At 41.2% G+C, this 22490-nt stretch overlaps 1 protein-coding gene across 2 annotated transcripts in view; it reads left to right on the top strand.

The window, feature by feature from the left end:
• The window catches only part of marchf8 (membrane-associated ring finger (C3HC4) 8), a 94906-nt gene that overhangs the window by 51299 nt on the left and 21117 nt on the right, over positions 1 to 22490 (top strand). For both annotated transcript variants that reach the window (XM_085428101.1, XM_085428102.1), the window contains exon 3: positions 16230 to 16280. In XM_085428101.1, the coding sequence (XP_085284227.1) occupies positions 16230 to 16280 (51 nt within the window). The remainder of the gene's footprint in view (positions 1 to 16229; positions 16281 to 22490) is intronic.

Raw genomic sequence — 22490 nt, 5'->3', positions numbered from 1 at the left:
GTGAAAAGGATATTACAGCTCAATTTCACACCCAGCGGGATATCTGACATGTTTCTCCCTCTGTAGAAATCAGCCTGTCAAAAGTTCTCTTTCCGCTTTCCGTCTCTCTCCGTCCCTTCACATTTTCCCTTAAACCTCACCCCCTCATCCAACTCTCGAATATTTGCCTTGTGTCTCTCACTTTTGTATGCCCTCTCCATCCATCCTGTAGCCTCTGTGAAAGGGTTTTTGATGCAGTTGTTTCTACCATAAATTCTATTGACCAATCACATTTGAAGAGGCTTTGGTGATATAGAGGTAAACGACGTTGTGGAGCGCAACAGTGGGGTCGAATGCCCTGAACTGCTATTAAAGTGTAATTATCAGCAATTTGCGATCGATATTTATTGACACCTGTGCTGAGAGATCTTCACCTCATCATGTTATGTTAATGCGTAGAGCTGCTGGCTGACTGACCAGAAAAAGCTGCACTTGCATCATCTGACAGCTGATGGTTCTTGTATTGGCTTTCTGATCTTTTCATCTTTGTCTTGCTTTTTTTCCCCCTCCAAGATTAAATAATATGAGCTTGTCGTGGAACTTACAAAGATTACCGTTGCTGGAGTGACAAGACTGGCGACATTGTGATAATGTGCTGTAAATTCGATGCATCATCTTTACCTTTAGAAACTGTGCCCCGCTGAATGGATTCAGGAGTTCATTATACAAACCTCCTCACTTGGGGAAATCCAATTTCGTAGTGTTCGTTTAGAGACTGCGGTGGTTTGTGCTTGCTCCTGTTTTGCTGGTTTGTACTTTTTATTCTGCTTTGATGTACTCGAGAGAATGTGGCATGATCAAATCTCACTTTCAGTGGAAAACTTAAAAGATTTGGTAAAGTGGGAATGCTCATTTGATATACGCGTTTAAACCACATCACATAGTTTTCCTCATTATTTTGACTATAGTTGCATTATTTTGTACAATTTTTGGCCTCGTGGTATTTCACAAGAAAATGATCTAATAGGTGCCACATGATGTGGAATCATTATTTATTGTAAACCTGAGGGATACGGAGTATTTGTCTTTTTGTCTCGGAAATCTGTGTCAGCAGACCTCAAGAAAACATCAGCAGTTATAGAGGAAGTTAAACTTAGTAAGTACTGCTTACAGATTTAAGTAAAAGTCCTACTTTCAGAAGAATAATAGATGTTAATAATATACTGAAAATCACTTCTCAGAAAGTTTACCTTTCAGAATATCTAGCAATACTACATAGTAATTTATTTACTGTTTATTTAGTCTTTTATTATTGACTAGAGCCTGACTAATTTATCGGTGGGCTGTTATTAGATAAATTATATTATATGTATATGTATTGGCATTTATAATGAAAGATAAATGAAAATTTAAACAGTAAAGAAGAGATAGAAGAAACACCCTTTACCTATGTTATCAATGTTGTTGCATATTTTGTCCACCAGAGGGTGCTGTTGGTAACGCTAGTTTTTTGTTTTTTGAATGCCACAGAGGGCATAAACAAGTAAACAAATAACTAAGGAATACATAGAAAATTATATTTTATTACTAATTGTATTTTATTTATTGTTTAATATTCAAATCTCAGAGTGTTCAAAAACGTCTTAACCTGCTAATCCCTGTAGAGGATTAAGAAGTGTAATTATTCTAATGTCTAATATCTAAAATTAATATTAATGACGGTAGAAGCAAATTATTAAAGTTCAGGTAAACTGATCTATTCTTGAGTAAATTTATTTTCCACTCAAAGTGTGATGCATGGCTGCGATGTGGCTGTTGTTGTTCAGTTGTTAAAATCTCTGTTGCGTTGACTGGGCAAAGTTCATGAGTGGGACCAGCAACTCTGCTCTAAGACTATTGCGACGCCAAAGCTGTTTAAGCAGTGTTACTCAAATAAGGTAAAGTGCCGCTTAGCTTGTTATGCAATCCAAAGGACCTGGCCTTTCTTTACATAGTACAATAAGTCTAGTGCGTCATCCGTGGTGACTGAGAAAAGGACCTTTCTTATAGCTTTGTGCAGCGCTAACTGAACCTTATATTAATGTATTAAAAACTATTACATGGGCAAAATTTTCATTTTTTTATTTTTATTTAAAAAACTGTTTAATCATTAAAGTGGAATTCAGCAGGTGGAGGAACCCTAAGACTGGTTGAAGTGGCTCATCAATGTTTAAAGAACAGAAGTGAAACCAAAAGGCTTTAAAGACGACATTTAAGTTTCAAGTTTCCAGAAAACAGAAAACTGGAAACTTTCAAGCACCAGTGATGAATACACCCGTAAGATCATTTTTTGAATGTTATTCTTTCCTCCATTTAGACTATAATTGGTTTGATGTTCGAAGCGTGTAGTGCTGGAAAACCAGAACTACACTCAAATGCATTAAACCTAAAGTAACGAGCCTGTTTTGAAAATGTGAGGAATGGAAAGTACAGACATTTGTGTTAAAACGTTACATATACCTGAAAATTCTAAGTACAGTAATGAAGTATTTGTACTTTGTTACAACACAGTTTTAGAATAATAAATGAGTTGAACGATAGAGCTCAACAAAAGCTATAAGACAAGTCAAATAATACATTATCTACATGTCTCTGTACACAGCAGATAACTTATAACGCAGCTTTAAAATCATTCATTCTCATTAAGTGGGCTCTGAGGTTGTTGAGCCTGCAAGGTACAAGTCCAGAAAAGGTCGATTTAGCAACACTTTAATCAATATTGATCCCCTGAGGGAAGGTGAGACTGTTAAGGCAGGTTAAGTTAATGTTATATGAAGCAGGGATTTATACTCCAGAGTGACCCACAGTCAAATTTTATGGGCCCTGTGGGACTTTTTGCTGTACATGCAGGATGTGATCTGCTGGTGGCAGACACGGGATGTTTGCATGCTTCAATTGCTTGCACCCCCCCCCCCCCAACACCACCACAACCACCAGTTCTGTTGTCAGTCGTGGCTGTATTTAAGGTTTAATAGGTGTGTTTATTATTATGTTTCATCCCCTTTGTCCTAGTATTTATTTGGGTGATTCTGCTATACTGTAGCTTTGTCCTTGAATGTAGCTGTGAGGATGTGTGTAATAAATTACCCTCTGTCATTTCTGCTCCACCTTGCATCCCTTGCTGCCAGCCGGGGATTGGTGGAGAGACGGCAGTAAGGCCCTCTCGGATTGGTGGACAGTGACAGTGGCTTAAAACAGGTTTGGTGGCTAACTCTTTGTCTTAAAACAGTAATGGACTGAGAAGGAGGAGGCTCTGTATGTGTGTGTGTGTGTGTGTGTGTGTGTGTGTTTGTTGGTGTAGGACAAGCTTAAGTAGGGTTAGAGGGAGGTGCTTTTAGGTTAAGCTCAGTGTACCGAGCAGAGGGAGTCTATTTAAAGGGCACCACCCTCCCTCTCTTGAATGATTGAACAACATTTGCCCCTCCCCCCGTTGCTCATCAAGATCAGCTGGAGGAAGTGGCTCAGCCAATGGGATTACAGTATCAGATTGACTCTGTGTGTGTGTTTGTGTGTGTGGGAGAGGGCGAGCAAGCCTGGACAAGCCAGCAGCAGCAGCAGCAGCGTCGGTAGCAGCTCAGCCTCTGTGTTTGTATATGCATGTGTGTGCTTGTGTGTGTGTCTGTTTAAAGAAATGTAGGGCAGCCACTTATTCTCCCTCCCTCTGACGTCTCTCTCTCTATCTTTTCCTGTGTCTGTCTTTGTTTCTGCACTCTGCTGAGGTAGCTCCAGTCGCCACGGCGACGGCTGACATTGTTACTTCCGCATTGGCTCGGCTGTCTCTCCTTCTCGGTGTCTCTCTCTCTCGGTCTCAGCTCACCTCAGGGATTTATAGAGGGGGCATGCAACCTCCCTGAACGGCCATTGTCAGTGTGAGAGGGTGAGTGTGTGTGCGCGCGTGTGTGTGTGTGGGTGGATGAGCTTATGTGTGTGTGACTAAGGGTGAGGTGACTCCAGGATCCAGACATGAATTCCTGTTGGAAGATGAAGATTCAGGTACAGATTCTTCCTCTTGGTGATGTTGCTGCCGTGTGTATTTGTGTTGCTTTTGTTTGTGAGTTGTACTGATGTCATTGTTGTTCTTGTTTATTTACACTGCTGCTGCTCCCGCTCGGGGACGAATGCAGATAGATCCTGTCAGAAACGTTGCTTTCATCGTGTGTACGTCTATACAGTAAATGATCCTGTATGAGGCTTCATTCAGAGAAAAGATCGTGATAATAAACAGGAAGTGAGGCTCACTGTGGTCTCCATATCACTGCTTGCTATGCTGAGGCCTTCTTTCCACTGCAGTCGCCGAGTGATGAAAGAGTTGCCAGGAATGTGTCTCTTTACGTGCATGCGTATGTGTCAGAGAAAGGAATGAAGACTAAAATGAACAGAGACAGCCATCTATCACTGTGATGGTGGTTGTTATGGCTGTGTGTGTGTGAGAGAGAGTACATTACATTTGTTTTGCCCTCCTTTTGTGTCTTTTGTTTACTTTGTTCTCTCTCGCTGAGGGATCCTGTTTGCACGTTTGTATTCGGTGCATGTACCCACATGCATCTTTTTGTTTTGGGTTTTTTTTGTCTTTATAGGGGAGCCTCCGCCATCTCCTCTGCGTGAACGGTTGACCCACATTCTCTTGTACCGGTGACCTTTTGTTCAGGATGAGTAGGGGTGCGCAGACATACTGTATATAACTTCCCTCAAACTGTTTTCAGTTTGAGTGCTGTCATCGTGCTTGATAACAGGCGGCCAAAGTACAGGACACTGTAAACTAAGCCCTGTCTTTGGTCATGTGCTCTGTCATTTAACTGTAAGTGCAAAAAATAGCCTGTGCTGTTGTGAGTGTTTGCTAATAGTTAAACACAGTTGCTCCAGATAAACGCACAAGGTCTCAGCGGCAGAGAAGTCTGACATCTAAATATGTATTTTCCCTGTTAGTCAGTGGCTTGGCATATCACATCATCGACTGATGCACCAAATCGCAAAGCTTTGTGTCAAATCGCCAGCTGGTAACGGGGGTGATGGGGAGATTAGTGCAGTCACATGTCATGGCAGGGCTTAAAACCTGCTCTAGAGGGGAGATGAAGGGAGAAATCAGGAAGAGGAGTCAAGAAGGTGATGAGGCCGAGAAAGGAGAGGATAGTGATGCACAGGCTGCAGGAGTTTCAGGGTACCTTCCCAGTGCTCTTTTGACAATTTATTTTGCGAAGTATTTTGCACCAGGACCTGTGTTTGCTGCTTTCTTTTCCACTTCTGCTTCTTGTTTCCCCTTAAAAAAGTCTCCTTTTTGAAAACCCACAAGTGCGGTTTTAATATTCGGCAGAACTGAGAGCTGCGCGTTTATGCCATTGTTACTCTTCACGCTACATACTAAAAGATTTTCCCAAAAAAAGGGGGGTGCTAAAGCTTCTCTGAGCAGCTGCTAAATGCTGCCAGCTATAAAGAAAAGACGTGTTTGAACTTCATGTTGGCCTCTCTTTCCGGTTTTTGGTTGTTGTTTGTTGTTGTTTTTTAAACTGAGTGCCAGTAATAGAGTCTGCGAGTTCCCTTTTGAAACTGAAAGTTCACTGATGTGATGACTCACGGTCAGCATTTCTCTCCTTCCTCTCCTGCTTGTCTCTGTGAGCCTGCCAGTGTAATGATTTTATCACAAGGGGACCAAGGGTTCAAACACTAATAATGCAGCTAGTTAGGAGGCACTCCGCTGAACTAATTATCTGTAGCTTGACTTTTTCACGCAAGTTATAAATAATGACGTGTCATGTAGGAGAGTGCACGCCCAAGTGCAGCTAATGAGGAAATGTGGCTTTCATGTAGAGTGACAAAAATATTTCACCGTATCTTTGGACCTTTTGATGCTTTCTCAGAGCAGTCGGGCCCGGGTCATACATCGCTTTCACTTTGTCATGCAGCTACTATAGAACCAACTTGTGGTGCTTCATTGTTGGTGAATTTTATATTGACTATAGAATAGGCCACCGTCCATGCAGTACTGCATTGCATGTGATGGTCACTGTCTCTCATGCTTGGACATATTGATATAATTATGCTTAAGATGAAAGAAGGTGGGGGACAGACAGAACAAAAGAGGCGGAAGAAGGGAAAACCACAAGCTCACGTACGTCTGATGAGAGCTCAGACATAACGCACACAGAGGCATGAAAGCTGTCGATTAATGCACAGATACAGTCTGTGGAGTGGGGGGTTTGTCTCCTTCTCATGACGTCTCCACAGTGTTTTGTTTTTTTTAAACGCCTACACGAGTGCATAGAGACACACACTGATGCTGAGCAACGACACTTTAGGGCTGCCATTTGATTAATCATTTCCTCCTCTCTACAGAAAAGACTGCAGCATCCAATTTAAGGATAGATCTTGGAGAAAGCTGCACCTAAAAATCTGTAATTTGTTCAATTTGCCACCTATTTTTCTAAAGTGCATGACCTCCTTTGTATATCATGCCTCTTTCCCCCTCCTGGACACAGTTATTGTAGGTTTGCTGGAACTTCTGTGGTCAGCCGAGCTCTCCATTAATGGTTGGTACTGCGCATAGTTGTGTTTGCTCATCTGGTTCTGCTCTCCTGCACAGCTGCCCCCTCAGAGTCAGCCTGTATTTCCCTTTTAAGTGGCCACTGGACTCTGACAGGACAGGAAACCATATGAAAGCCAGCTTCCTCCCTCGATGGCACTCTTTCTTGTGGATACTTGATATTGTGATGACGTGTGACTACAATCTCAACAACAGAGGAGCGAATGAGAGCGGTGTTTACTCGGATATCCCTTTATCTCCAGTCTGTCCTGTGCGCACACTTGTGCGCCCCAGCTGTACTTCCAGGCTACGAGTGTCTTGATAATGGAATCTTTAACATTGATGGCATTTGATTTATGTGATTTTTATGTGATCTCGTTTTATTATTTGCGTTCGGAAAGAAGATCTTGTGCCTTTTTGTCTGCAGCTTGTGCGTTCAAAAACAAAAGAAGAAAGCACCACCATGATTCAACTAAAAACTGTGTGTGTGCTCATGTGTGTACATGCGTGTGCGCGTGTGTGCATTTGTGCCTTTAGTCTGCAAAACTTTACTTCCTCAGAAGTCACTTTCATAACCTATTTTTTAAACCTTAGTCTTCATTGAAGGAGGAACCTACGATGCAGATGTTCATGTGATTGAATCCTGTTTTGCTTAAAACCAGAACACAAAAAATGCTACAAGTAGTACAAAAAATATATAAAAATAACATATAATATTACTGTCACTCATGTTGATGTTTAACTTTATTGTGTCGGGGTTTTGTTTGTGTGTGTGCACACTCAAATGCACACTCAAAGTAGGAATGAAAGGAGGTAGAGCGGCTGTATCCCAAAGTGCTGTCGTGCTAATATGTAATATTATCATTATGTCAATAATTGTATTTTAAAAGATAATTATAATCAGCAATGGGATATCACATTGTTAAAGGCAAAGTGAAAACTGTAACAAGAACAGCAAACAAACCTGAAAGTCCATGAAAGTGTCATGGAAGCACAACTTTCCATGATAAAAATTTAAGATTCGGAATTCTAGTGCAGTAAATGTGTAAAATTAGGGTTTTTTCTGCAAATGGAATATAAAGTGCTGTTTTCAGTTGTTCTGGGTGATCAGAGTACATGTGTGGGTGTACGCTGCAGGAGCTTTAACAGCCTGGTCATGTTTTCAGCCTTCTCTGCAAGTATGCAACGTACAGAAGACTTAAATGTGAAAATTGAATAGTAACACATTTTGTGTGAACTGTGTGGGTAATGTAAGTGTGCATGCACACAGCTTTTATTTAATTTCGTCTGTTTATGCTAATTCTTTTTTTGCCTTCTTAAATCCATAACACCCACCAGGGTTTATCTGCTAAAACACAAACAAATACACCATTTCAGATTTTGACCCTTGAGATTAAAGACTTTAAGGATTATTTACAGTATTGAACTGGTCAAATAATGTGGTTGTAGGAAGGCAACATTGTAATGGATTGGATTCTGAATGGAGTATGTTCTGCCATTTGTTGAATTACTTTAAAGGAATTTATATTCATGCACCTTTTTGTACTAATGGAACTCTCTGAAGGCTGTAGAGTGCTGATGGAGAAGTATAAAAAAGGTCACTGTGTCTTTGTGGAATTAACGAAAGTGTTTGATAGGAGAGCCAAGAGAGGAACCGTGTCACTTTATGAGGAAGTCTGGAGTGGATGTGTGTGAGGGCTGTGCAGGAGAAGTGACAGGTGGAAGGGTCTGAGGGAGGGGTGGGATTACATCAGAGCCGCTTCCTGTTTGGAGTGATGGTGGACAAGTTGACAGATGAGGTCAGCCAGGACTCTCTGTGGATTATGTTTGCAGATGACGTTGTGATCTATAGTGAGAGTAGGGAGCAGGTGGAAGAGAGTCTGGAGAGAAGAGGAACGAAAGTCGGTAGAAGCAAGACAGAAAACAGGTGCATGAATGAGAGGGAGACAGGTGTAACAGTGAGTAGAGGTAGTGAAAGCAGATGAGTTTAAATACCTGGGGTCAGCCATCCAAAGCAGCGGACAGGTGAAGAAGAAAGTGCAGTCAGGGTGGAGTGGGTCGAAATGAGTGTCAGGGGTTATTTGTGACAGAAGCATCCCAGCAAGGGTGAGAGGGAAGGTCTACAAGATTAGCAGTAGTCCTATTACCAGTGAGACCTGTTATGATGTAGCATGGAGACAATGGTACTAACAAAAAGACAAATTGGGATTTAGCTTTTGGAGACAGACTCAAATGGGCTTTAAAGTAACTGCAGTTTGGGGCAAATCAATAGGTTTCCAGTTGGTTGTAGGTATTGTTTGTTTGCTGCAGAGGGGGGAACACACAGCATGCACAGGGAAAAGTCAAAGCTATGGCTTGCAGCGCTGTGGTTGTTTAAGCTTTCAGAGGCGTAGCTGAGTTGTGGGTCATTCAGCTGTGGTGATTAGCGAATGATAAATCTTCTATTGAATCGAAGAGTTCAGCAGCCTGCAGAGGTCGTGTAGAGTTGTAATGAATTTACAGAGAATGAACGAGAGAGGAAGAAAAAAAACGCCACACATGCACACACACACGTACATCTGTCCATTAATTTTGCTGATTTAATTCCTTCGACAGTCACCTTATTACCACTGTCTGATAGCAATCATTCATTTGCCTCCTCTGCTTCTTACTTTTTATGTCTTTTCCTCCTCCTCCCCCCTCATCTTGTTACAATGTCAGCAATTTGTAGCAGGAGATGATAAAGAGGTACTACAACTCTTTATTGTTACGTTGGCAAAAAGAAAGCTGCTTTATTTGCACAGGGCAGAGAGAGCTAACCCTTCTTTGTTTGAGATGTTTTGTATTTACAAGTCATTTTTGAACAAAGGTGGGTTTTTTTGACTGGGCCCATTTCTCAAGGTGACTATTAAAATGCCCCACATCCATTTTTACTCTTCCCAATTATCCTTCAACTGACACCCTAATGAAGGTGTTTATTCCCCCCTCCCTGAAAACCCCCCATTGTGATTCTGTTGTTGAACCTGATCATTTGTCATTATAGTCGTCTTTGTTGTTCTGTTTTTGTCTCTAAGGAAGTTGAAAGCGTTGAAAGCTGGAAATGATTAAACTATTCCAGGCAGGAGATGTTGCTGGTAATGATGATGAACGGTTTATTTTGCTCTGATAATAGAAGTTGAATGACTTACTGTGAGTAAGCAACACCAGTGTTTCCTTTTTCTGAAGAAAGACGTAAAATAAATTCTAGTGCCTTTGCCAAACGTGAGCCGTCATTACTATCGTGCTTTCCATGGATCAGAGATGCAGCATGTCCAGGCATGTCCTCTGTGAACCGTTGAAAGAATCTTAAGTGGGTGAAGTCAAACGTTTGAGAGGGCAACAACAAATAATACACACAGACTGAGAAGAGTGAATTGTACTTTCACATTGATTTGCAGTGAAAAAGTGTTAAAAATCATCCTAAATAAAAGAAGCAGCATTTTTTCAGCACTTAAAAAAGTACCTTATTTTATTTATTTATTTTCGAAGTATTTTAAAATGTGCAAAAGTGTGGGATGGCAAACTTGACAAGCAGCTCTCACTGGTGACCTCGTGTGTTAAACCCTGCTTCATGTCGATACTGAGACTGATGCAGCTGCTGGTTCAGGCAAAGAGCAGATGGTGCTTTAAACAGTCCTGCTGACTGTAAGTCTCAGGTTAGTATTCTGAGAAGCTGTTGACCTCAAACACAAGACCTATCTTTATTCTGGTGCGACAATGGCGAGAAATGATGCGGAAAGCGGACGGAAGCAGCTGTTAGCAAGATTAACTTCTCTAAAACAGCATTTCAGTAGAAAATCAGACATTTACTGGAGGGCTGTTTGGACAGTTTTGCTCTTACCACTATCCGTCCTCCAACAGCACACGATTCAAAGCTTTTTACATTTATTCCATCCACATTTAATTACTCTCTGGTTGTGCATCAGTAATGAAAGTTTGGGTTAAACAAGACATTAAAAGGCATCATCTTGAATTTGGAAAAACTGGGATAGATGCTTGAAAATGAGTTAGCTGCAGGCTCTCAAAAACTGACTTTTGTAAAAACTGGCTGCAAGTTGTTGCTGATGTTTCTAATCGACAATTTGGTTCATTTCTAGGTTTTAAGTATAGATCGCAATTTCAGTTTCAAAACCTGTAATGTGATTAACGAGGCTAAATGTTTCATATTACGTTTGTTTGCCCTACTAAAAAATAGAGGTATATAATGATGATCTAAACAAATTGTTGATGAGTGATTTTTTTTTTTTTTTTTTATTGGTGGAAAACTGAACAAAGAAACAATCTTTGACAAGTTCAAATGGCTTCTGGTGATGAAAGGAACTTGGAGAGAGTCTGGGTTAAATTCACAAGTCTTATCATCTTGAGATTCTTCCATAAAAGTGAGCTGAGCCCTTCTCTCTGTGGGCTAAGAACAGACCCTTGAAAAACACAGTGATCCCCCCGAATATGACCTCTCCTCCTCTGTACTCTCTTAAGCTTCTTCTATTACAAGCCAGAGTCTTCAGAGTCCAGTATGAAAGTTGTGTTATCAAAGACTGGAGCTGCTAACAGACCCACAGAGGAGGTGGAGAAGGACAGGCACAGTGGACTGTGAAACCTGAGCTCTCCTTTATCAGAATTATGCATGAGCTTAGAGAAGCAGACCCTTTATAGTCTACAGACGTGGCAGTGAAGGTGACTCGCAGACCTTGTACTGTAGGAAAGACAGTTAGGCAGTGCGGGGTTTTAACTGTAACCTGTGCTTAAACGAGACGACAAATGAAGATGTATTTCCCGTCTCTTCTTTTGTCATCTGTATTCAGCTTGTCTGCTCTAATCACTGCTGTCTATAAAAGCCATGAGTCCATTTGTGGCCTTGTTATTTCCAGAACCCCTCAGTCTGGGGATGTGCTCTTGTTATCGCTTTCTCCTGCTTTTTTTTAACCAAGAAGGAAGGATTAAGGGCAAGGATCATCAATTTGTTCTTTTAGTCTGCTGTTCCCTTTATCCCTCGCTGTCATCTCCTGGAAGGAAAAAATGAATTTTTATGCTCCTCGACTATTTGACAATTGATTTGCTGAACAAATTGCGCCCATTGAGAGCTGTATTTGCCATTTTGTGCCATTGTGTTGAATGCACTGAAGAAGTAATGACATGGAAATGGGGAGGAACTGCTTCACCTTAATCCACTAGCACAGCAAGAGACCATCTTGGTTCTTCATGCATTTAGATCTGCAAAAGTACATTTTTGTAATTAGATGTTTTTTCATTTTTCACCATGTTTTCATGTAATCGCTGCACTTTTTGTTGTGTGTCAAGTGCTTCAAGTTATGTGGCAATATAAAACAGGAAGTGCATCATACTGGAGGAGTTCCCATTTAAACTTGAGATAAAAGCATTTTGAGATTGGAGATAATCACCGCAACTTTGACGCTTGAGTCAACAAACAATGACACGAGATGTCAACGCTGCCTCCTCTTCAGTTGCGTTCACTGCTGCTGCAGCACTTTGCTCCACAAAAGACCACAAGACAGTAGGACAATACTTTAAAGGTCAGGAATTTTTACACCTGCATATGAGTGCATTGTCCAAACTCTACTAGTTAAGAGATTTTAATCACATAGTTTTAGCTAAGAAACGATATCCAAGTTGCCACATAAACATGGAAAATACGGGAGAAGGAAAGGAAGGTCTGCGTTAGGTGGTGGGTGTGTTGCAAGTATCCTTCGTGTTTTATCTTATGTTTACATGAACGGAAATATAAGGAGGCGGGGAGATGCAGCAAGTGATTGAGACTCGGGACATACAACGGTCCTCAGTCACTATGGCAACTAGTCACAGCTAGGACACGTCAAGCACTTAAGTAATTAGAAACTGTAACATATTGTAGAGTCTGTTAGTGGTGCGGTGTGGGTGTAGGCTTGTTTTGGCAAAAAATGGTGGAGATAACACTTCGGCTGCTGATACTTATTAGCAAAATAAAAGTTCCCAGTGTTTATATCTCCAAAAACAAATACTGCTTTTCTGTGTGTAGGAAAATGGGAAGGCACTCCCAAAAGGCCCTGGGGCCTAAATACACTCAAAAATACACCATGTTCTTTAACCTCCTAAGACCCGAACTCTTCCACAGCATGCATTTTTAATTTCTCTTTGATATTTGGGCTGATTGGGGCCCGATGAATGTAAAAACAAATAATTTTTTACCTTATTTTTGTTTTTAAGAAAAATGAGAGCTACATATGAAGACATTCGTTTAAAATGTTGATAGAACAGTAGCAGTATAATGTCCTCGTACGTGGATATCAGGCCCATGTAGAGCAAAATTGAGTATTTTAGTCTAAATAACCCAAAATGTGATGTCCACATATGTGGACGCCAGGTCCTATGAGGTTAAATTAGTGGGAGAAAAATCCACCAAATGAATAGTAAAAATTAAATTTTAGGTGTAGCGCTTTTCTCTTGTCACTCTAATTTTAAGGGTCCCCTGACTGATGCTACCTTGCTGTTTAATGCCTTAAACAGCAAGAAAGTGGTTGTTGTAAATTATTTGATGTGATTACTTTCTGGCTTTTTTTTTCTTTGGATCTCCCTCTCTCTCAAAGAAAATCCTCCAAACTTAACTTTTGTTCTTAAAACAAACTCTTAAAGAATTGAACAAGAGTGCTACTGAGAAGAAAATCGACTTGAAACAAGTAGAAATTTTTTCACTTAAGCAAACATAAGCACAAAACATACTTGGTAAGAAGGTGAATAAAGCAGTATTAAATGTCAGGGATGATTGGTACTCACAGGAGAGTGAGTGGATTGTCAGCTAACCGCAGATATGGTGGTTTGATTCATGTTGTCTCCACATGCCGAAGTGTCTTTGAGCGAATCCGAATCCTATAAATAGATTAATGAGAAAAGCTCTCTGAAGTCATCTGTAAAGCAACACATTTTAAAATGTGTTCTATAAGTGCAGGAGAGTTAAGAGTTAACAGTTTATCTAATTAACTCATTGACACATTACATTTTGGTCACGTTGCACTAATCACCACTGGGGATCGGCTTGTTTAAGGGTCTCTGAGCGCACAAATCAAATCAAATCACTTTTTATTGTCACATCACATGTGCAGGCACACTGGCACAGCACATGCGAGTGAAATTCTTGTGTGCGAGCCCCACAAGCAACAGAGATGTGCAAACACAACAACACAAACGAGCAAAATACAAGAATGGCCAACCTGAAACTAATAAATATATGTACAATATATAATAGTGTATGCATTTCTGGATGTGTATACTAAATATTTTCCTGTGTGTGTGTGTGTGTGTGTGTGTGTGTGTGTGTGTGTGTGTGTGTGTGTGTGTGTGTGTGTGTGTGTGTGTGTGTGTATATACACATTTTTACAAATTAAATAGTAAAAAAATAAAATAAAATAATAATAATAATAATAATAATAATAAAATATATAAAATATACAGAGTTGAATATGTGCAAAACAAGTGGCATTTATATACAGTGTGGAGTGCATAATGTTGAAGTTCCAGTAGTGAAGCTGAGGTGTCTATGACGTGTTCAGCAGTCTGATGGCCTGATGGAAAAAGCTGTCTCTCAGTCTGCTGGTACGGGACCGGATGCTGCAGAACCTCCTTCCTGATGGAAGCAGTCTGAACAGTTTATGGCTGGGGTGACTGGAGTCCTTGATGATCCTCCCCGCTTTCCTCAGGCACCGCTTCCTGTAGATGTCTTGGAGGGAGGGAAGCTCACCTCCAATGTGTGGTCTACAGCGTGCAGGAAGAGGAGGCAGAATTCAGCGGGGGCTAATATAGCCAATTTTTACGCCTCAACAGTTTAATCGGGCCGTACTTTCATGTCTTCATAAATTTGAAAAACTCTCCCCACAGAGCTGGTTTCTCTTTGCAAAGATTTGTTTGTGTCCAACTCATACACAGCCCTGTCAGACCTGGTGTGAACTTGGATGTTATGTAACTATGATTGATTACTCATTAAGGAACCATGCCCAGCCTTAATAACAGCACTGAATGCAGCACAGCGCCCCAGCGGCTGTTTGTCTCGGTCTCTGATGCAAGCCGAGAACACTTAGTGCGACTCGAGGATCATTATAAAACTTGACTATGCTGAACGCTGGAAATATTTGCCTGTTTTTGCTCGCTGGGTAATGATACAAATATTGTGACTGAATTTGATTTGGAGTTTGGATGGGTGCGTTATACAATCGGCTTGTCCTCCTTTTGTCTTGTGCCAGAGAAACTAGATTTACCAACTTAAAATGCCAAACAGCACATGCTTGCAGGCCCTTGAGATACTAAGAAATGTAGTGCATTACACTGAGAAGGACCAAGAATCGGGCCTATTTGAGCCTTCCGTATTTGAGTTTTTTCATTTATTTTATCATACATTTGGGGGGGGTTATTTTCAAGACGCCCTAGCAGCAGCATGCCTGTAGAAACGGTAGTGTTGTTCTGTTGGTCTGCTGCGTTCACCCAGATTGAACAACAGTCATGTTACAGAGCTTTTTGAAAATTTTCTTTATGTAGTCATCTGAAAAAACAAGTACACCCCATGATTCAGTGGCCTGTGCAACCACCTTTACCAATAATAATAATAACAATAATCTTCTGGCTTCTGGCTCACTGTTCTGTTCCATGTTGGTTCAGCTCCTTAAGATTTGCAGGTACAGCTCTCTCTCTTTAGAGCTCTCTTAAGGTCCCACCACAATATTTTAATGAGGTTGAGATCTGGACTTACTGGATCTCTGCAGCACTGCTTCTTTTATTTTTCAGTCGTGCTGTAGTAGATTTGCTGCTGCTTTCCTGTTTGACCCAAGTTTAGCTGCCGGACAGATGGCCTCACATTTGACTCTAGAATAGTTTGGTTTATAGAGAAGTTCATGGTGACCCGGGGGCCTTCCAGTCCCCAGGTCACATTCAACATGTTGCTATGATGTCTTTGGTCATGGTGCTGTGCATTACGCCTAAATATTTCTACTTTGGTTTTGGTTTTTGTCCAAAGGACATTGTTCCAGAAATCTTGTGGTTTGTTCAGGTGCAGTTTTGCAAACCTACACCATGCTGCTATGTTCTTTTTAGAGAGAAGAGGCTTTAAACATGCAAAACCTTCCAAACAAGTTATACTTTGATTTTTTTTCTTATTGTACTGTCATGAACATAACATTTAACATTTTGCTCTTTGGGATTTTTGCGATTTCTCTTAATGCTGTGTAGTCTGACAATTGGGAGAATTTGCTGGAATGTTCACTAGGAAACTTCTGAACTTCTGCACTTTTGGAGGAATTCAGAACTGATTATCACATGCCGTTAGTTAGCAGCACCTAGCTGCTACATACCCTCTTAATTCCTATGGAAGCAGTAATGATGGACTTAGCATTTCAGCCCTATGTATCCTTTGAAAACTTTTTAGTTAACAATATTCGGATACCTTCAGGTTTTATGCTGAACGACGTGCTTAGTACAAATTGTCAAAGGTTAGCATACTAAGCTAACCCAGTGAGCAGTGTAAATATTGCTAATGCTAACATTACCATGATAATGCTATCATTTCACATATTTCTGTCAGGCAGCTTTTCACTTTGTTGTCTGATTTTAGTATGCAGAGTGCATGCATGGACTGGATGGCATTTTTGTGTTTCTGAATGTTTTTCACTTACTGGAGCTGTCGTTCTATCTTTTACAGAATGAAAAGCCTCTGGGTCCTTCAGCAAGCCGGTCCAGCAATATATCAAAGGTGAGCAAAGCACATACAAATGAGAAAAATTTGAATAGAAGATGTACAGCCTGGGTCCATCACAGAGAAAAGGGAGCACACTTGTAGACAAGAAGATGACAGTGAGGTGAGCTGTATTTGAAGGTGGAGATTGACAGAGTAGGTAGACATGCACAGGAGTGTAAGCAGCTGATAGATGACCTGCCTCGTTCTCATCACATCGCCATAATCAGAGCCACCTTTCTGATCAACCTCTGAGACTTCTGTCTTTCTACGTTTTCTCTCTTTCCTTTTATGCTTCATGGCTCCCATAGGTAAAGCTACAGCCTGCATTGAAAATGTCTTTTTGTCCCCTCATGAGCCTCTTAGAGGATAAAACCTTTACTTGTGCTAATAGATGTCTGGGTCATTCTGTCACCATGGGAAGGCTCCAGCAATAACATTTGATCCATGAGCTGCTCGCTCTTTAAACATGAGCAAGATGAGAGGTATTGCACCCGAGAGACAAATGCACTGATCGTTTGCAGGATAACGATTATAGTAACAAAAATACAGTTTTTCTAAGGCAGTGTGCCACTCCATGTCTGCAGGGGAACAACTGGCTGACATTTACAAAAATATGCCCATTTGATGGCAAATAAATCTGTTATATGTGCCATACCTTGTAGACATTCAACATATCATGTGTAACTTGATATAAAATATATATTAATGCCACGTTTTTTAGCAGTACAACAGACCATTGATAATCCGTGTAAAGGGAAATGTATTTTTACACCAAGAAGCCAATTTGCACCCTAGCCTTAGTTACAATGACTTCTTGCTCTCTAGTTAAATCCGGGAGGTCCAGACTTTATAGCGCGCTACAGTTGATTGTTATATCAGTGCAGCGGCAGTGAGTACAAAGTCTGTGAACGTTGTACCTAGAGTACGTGCAAACAAAACTTTTTGCAATCCTCAAAGCAAAAACTATAAAGTTATATAATCATATAATAATTTTGATCTGGGTGTTTTCATGTGTGATAAGTTTTTAATCTTCCCATGACTTTTCATAGCTTCTAAGTTACGATACTAAGACTGGCACCACTTTGCCTAGAAACAAGCAGTAAATGGGAAATGCACTTAATTACTCTAGGAGGACAGGGTTACACCACTCTCCTGTCTGCTCTTTAAATATGTCGCTCCAGCCAGCTGTTAGGAAACAACCTGAGTGGTGTTCATCTCATCTTACACTTGAGAAACAGGTTATTTCTTCAATGGAGTGTAATTATTTTATTCAGTGTCTGTGGAGAGAGATAAGATAAGATAAGATAGAACTTTATTAATCCCTCGGGTGGGTTCCTCTGGGAAATTCGACTTCCAAAAAGCACAGCAACGACCGAAGTTACAGTTACAGAATTGTTATATATATATATATATATATACACACACACACACACACACACACACACACACACACACACACACACACACACACACACACACACACACACATATAAATACAGAGACAAATATAAATAAAATATACAAAGGGGATAAATAGAATAAATAGGAATAAAAATAAAAATACAAGTGAATTGCACATTTCAAGTATTGAGTCTATTGCACTGTTGACTATTTACAAAAAGTATTGCACAAGGTATTGTACAGTGAGGTGAAGAGGCACTACAGCTTAGTTGTTCCCCCCTCCTTTGTCCTCCTGTTTCCCCTCCCTCTCCCCTCCAGAGAGGAGTTAAACAGTTTGATGGCGTGTGGGACAAAGGAGTTTTTAAGTCTGTTAGTTCTTGTCTTTGGGAGAAGCAACCTGTCACTGAACAGACTCTTCTGATTGTTTATGGCCGTGTGCAGAGGATGCCCAGCATTGTCCATAATGTCCATCAGTTTCTTTAATGTCCTTTTCTCTGCCACTGTCACCAGAGTGTCCAGCTTCATGCCGACCACAGAGCTAGCCCTCCTGATCAGTTTCTCCAGCCTGGATGAGTCCTTCTTTGCTGTGCTGCTCCCCCAGCACACCACAGCATAGAAAAGTACTCCAGCAACCACCGACTGGTAAAACATCCTCAGGAGCTTCCTGCAGATGTTAAAAGACCTCAGCCTCCTGAGGAAGTACAGTCGGCTTTGGGCTTTTTTATACAGGTGCTCTGTGTTGCATGACCAGTCCAGTTTATTGTCCACCCACAGCCCGAGGTACTTGTACTTGTTGACCACCTCCACCTCCTCCCCCTCTATCTGAACCGGCAGTGGACCTTCTCTGGACCTCCCGAAGTCCACAACCAGTTCCTTAGTCTTTGAGGTGTTGAGTTGCAGGTGGTTTGTGTGACTCCATGCGACAAAGTTCCTCACCAGACTTCTGTACTCCTCTTCCTGATCATCCCAGATACACCCCATGATGGCCGTGTCATCTGCAAACTTCTGAATATGGCATAATTCAGAGTTGTAGCAGAAGTCAGAGGTGTACAGGGTGAAGAGAGAGCAGTGTCACTCGCGTTCTACACAAATCTCATTCATAAATGGAGGGGTGGATTTCATCAGGTTGCAGACGCAGTCCATTGTCATTGAATGTCCTATATAGATCCCCATTCCTCTGACAAATGTGTTTGTAATGAAATGATAGACATAAAGTCTGAATAAAGCTCTTAACTTTGACAGATTTAATTAATAATCACCGGTCTGTCTGGCAGCTGGTGTTTCCTACTCGCTCCTAAAGGGAAATGCATTTGACTGGCAGGTATTAAGTTGGTATAAATTGTTCTCTGGATGGAAAAGCCTGCTGGGAGTCTTCAGAGTTGGAGAGCGAGTCAGATTATGACTGTAAAGGTTGCCCGGTTGAGTCGGTGGACCGTTTTGAGAATCGCAGACAAAGAAATGGTGCAATAATCTTTTGACAGAGACTCCAAGTGAGAAGATTTAGCAGTGGATTATTGTAGGTGGGTAATGTGTTTTCACTAAGACGGCATCTCCCTGAGACCACTTTCCCTAGAAGCTGCTTGAAGACGATGATTTTATGCATATATGCAGTGTATTTACAAGTTTCCACGCTTTGCAGTTATGACAGCATGAGATGAAAGATGTTCATATTTGCAGCAGTGACTCGAATGTTCCTCTTTGCAGAAAAAATATCAAATGTAGGTCAAGTTAATTTATGTTTGTAAAGCTGAATCTTGGTGAAATGTACATCTGATAAGAGTCACCTTATTTACTGCTGAAGGGGTCTTTGTTTTGTTTTGGGGTTTTTTTGGGGGGGTCTTCACTGACACTTGATTGTTTTCATTCATTTGCACATGAGCTCCGGCCACATTCAGAATAAGGACGCCAAAACAAATGTTGAACGGCTTCGCGTGGCATGGATTCAAGCCGAATCGCATCAGCTCCAGTCAGACCAAATCAAAAATGAATGCGCTCGTATTCGATTGTTGACCTACTTAAAAGATTTCTCTCTGTATAAATAACCGCAGCATCGGCCTGAGAGGAATATTTCATAACATCCCCAGCTCGACACAGTCATACAGCCAGAATAATCCGAATGCTACAACATCTAAAGCATTCGTTCATTTTTTTAAAGCACCTGCTCTCGTTTTACACGGATAACCTGGCAGGGATGCGTTTGGCCTTTTTGGCTTTCCCAGTATTTATTTATTTATTTATTTATTTATTTATTTATTTATTTATTTATTTATTGCTGTTTTCTTTAATCGAACAGCTTTTCTGAAGATGACTCAGAAATAAATCTTATTTCTAGCTATCCTGTTGCTCCCCCTGGAATACCTGTCACAAGGAATACACACACCGGGAGAGAAAGATTTATACGATGACAGGAAAACAAGCAGCCAAATATGGCCGGGGGCTCATTTGTTTCATAAAGGTGATATTGCCTCCATCAGTGAACTTGTCATTGAGGGGCGCTGAGCTGTGTGGTCGTGGATATGAAGGTATACGCGTATCCACGACCATAAACTCATCATCTCACTTGTCCCCGGTGCTTGTTTGTTCATTGAGTCCTTTCTTCCATCAAGCCGAGCCTGAGAATCGTGAAAGAAAGGCAGTGTTGAGGGGAGATAATCAACATTTCTTTGTTAAATTTAACCATTATCGGTGATAAACTTGTCTGAAAAAACACGGGCTTTTCTGATGTAGGCTGAGGATTGCCTCCTGATTTGGCGTGAGTTGATTTTTCCACTCAGTGAGGTCAGGAGGCTTAGCTGTAGCCCTTTCTCTCTTTAGCACAGTGCCAGGGTGCTGTGTGATGCCTCCTACACTGTTTGGGAAGGAATTATAGTATTACAGTCCTCATAAAGACACAAAGCAGCGACTCACAGCTCAGTGGGCTGCCGCTTATAGTCGGCCAAACATCTGGTGGTGCTCTAGAATTCAAGCTGCTGCAGTTTTTGAGTTTTAGGCTCTGCAGCTGCAACATCCAACCTGAATCTGCACCTCTGATCACTAGAAGAGCCTCTCTGTTGGTCTGTTCAGCTTGGCAGACCACAAAGTCAAAACAAGGCACTGAGCCAAGCTACTATTTTGATAAAAATGAGCACATAGTTTTTGTGTTCAATCTGGCACATTACTTATTTCTGAGCGTTTCTGCTGAAGCAGGGCCTGGTCCCTGAAAAATGACTGAATGCTGTAAAATGACACCTGTGGAGGGTGGGCACAAATAATATAAACAGCAATGGAAATGAACTTTATCTGAGAGGCTGTCACAGAAGTGGCTCATGTTGTCTGCTGTTTAGATCTCCTGCTATCATAATTTCTATGATGGTTTAGTCTTCAGCTTTTTTTCTTTCTAGTTAACTGAATCTTGCTTGTTTTTGGTTTGGGTGTTTTTGGCCTGAAAAATAAATATAAATTAATGCAAAGACTGTTTGATGATGATAATTTATATCTGTTAGCTCTCAGGCTACGTACAGAGAAGGATTATAGGAACTCAACCAAAACAGAAGCTATGGAAATGCACTTGCATACAGTCCAAAAAACCAACAGCGTGTCGAACGGCAGTGATGGAGGCATGCGTAGGTCGAATGCTCAAAGAGAATTTATCAGCGAGATGGGATATGCTTAAAAAAACATCCATCAAGATTTAAAAAAAAACCGCACAGATGAGAAGGAAAAAAACAACAGAAGTTTTCGTCTGACAGAAAGCCGATGCACAAACATGAAGCTGCATTACTAGTTGATCTACATATTTCCACACACTGTGTAGATGTCACGTTACATGTGCTTCACTGCCACAAACCACGTCAGGAAGCTTTAGTCTGCATGGAAAACCCGGCGCTCTTAGAGTTCCTTGTGCTTCAGAAGCTGGAACAAAAAAATGTTGAGCAGTTTTGTTTAAAAAACATGTTTACGTTGTCATCTAGACATGGCACGGTTGTGAAAACGTTTTGGCAGGTACTTTCACACAGCCACACTAAAGAAGTACACACTAAGGAGCCCAAAGTGCAGGTTTATTAGTCAAAAACATTATTTAGGGAAAATTGGTCTCAAAAGTCATTAGACAGCTGCGTTAGCAGAATTTATCAGTATTAGTTAGCATAATTATTTTGACATTTAGGTCACAATTATGGCTTGAAACAGAAGTATTTGACTTCTTAGTGTCATAAATTAAACTAGCATCGATGTGAGGTCTGCCTGATGGTCTAACGTGGAAACAAGAGTGCGACTGGTTGAGGTTCTTGGTTCAAGCTGTGTATGATGTCCTAGTCAGTCCAGCAAACCTCCATGTCTGCAGCAGGAGTGAGACACCTTCCAGTCCCCTTTGCTTTGGAAAGAACTCCTTCCTGGACACCTTGCCTTTGGAGATGGACACTATTGTTCATCATGACCACTAATAGTGTACCCATAGCCCTCATGGGCCACCATTAGCCAAAGACCAAAGGGCTGGAGAGAAACCTCATCTACAGTTTGAAGTTTTATTTGGCCTCTTCAGCACTGCCAGTGACTGGCATGTGGTATTGAGCAGGCTGGAACTGGCAGAGAGGCCGTGTGCCGAGTACCAGAAGTGAGCCATCCTAAAGGCAAAGCTGCTGAAGGAGGTAGGATTTGCTCTGCAAAGCTTTTGCATTGCTGAGCATCGTCGGACAGGATTAGAGGAAGTCAATTAGATGAGCTACTGAAGCCTCAGAGAAAGAAACAAGGTGGCTTTGGATTAAGAAGGCAGATCCCTGGATAATTGCTACTGGGGTCTGATCAACCGGGACTGGGTTGCCGGGGAGATGGTGTCTGATGTTGACA

The sequence above is a fragment of the Rhamphochromis longiceps genome, linkage group LG13 (genome assembly GCF_057381845.1).
Source record: "Rhamphochromis longiceps isolate RC_006_pf linkage group LG13, R_longiceps_female_GT1.1, whole genome shotgun sequence".
In the NCBI taxonomy this organism is placed as follows: Eukaryota; Metazoa; Chordata; class Actinopteri; order Cichliformes; family Cichlidae; genus Rhamphochromis; species Rhamphochromis longiceps.
The sequence above is the reverse complement of the archived record's forward strand: the minus strand, read 5'-3'. Positions and strand labels throughout refer to the sequence as shown.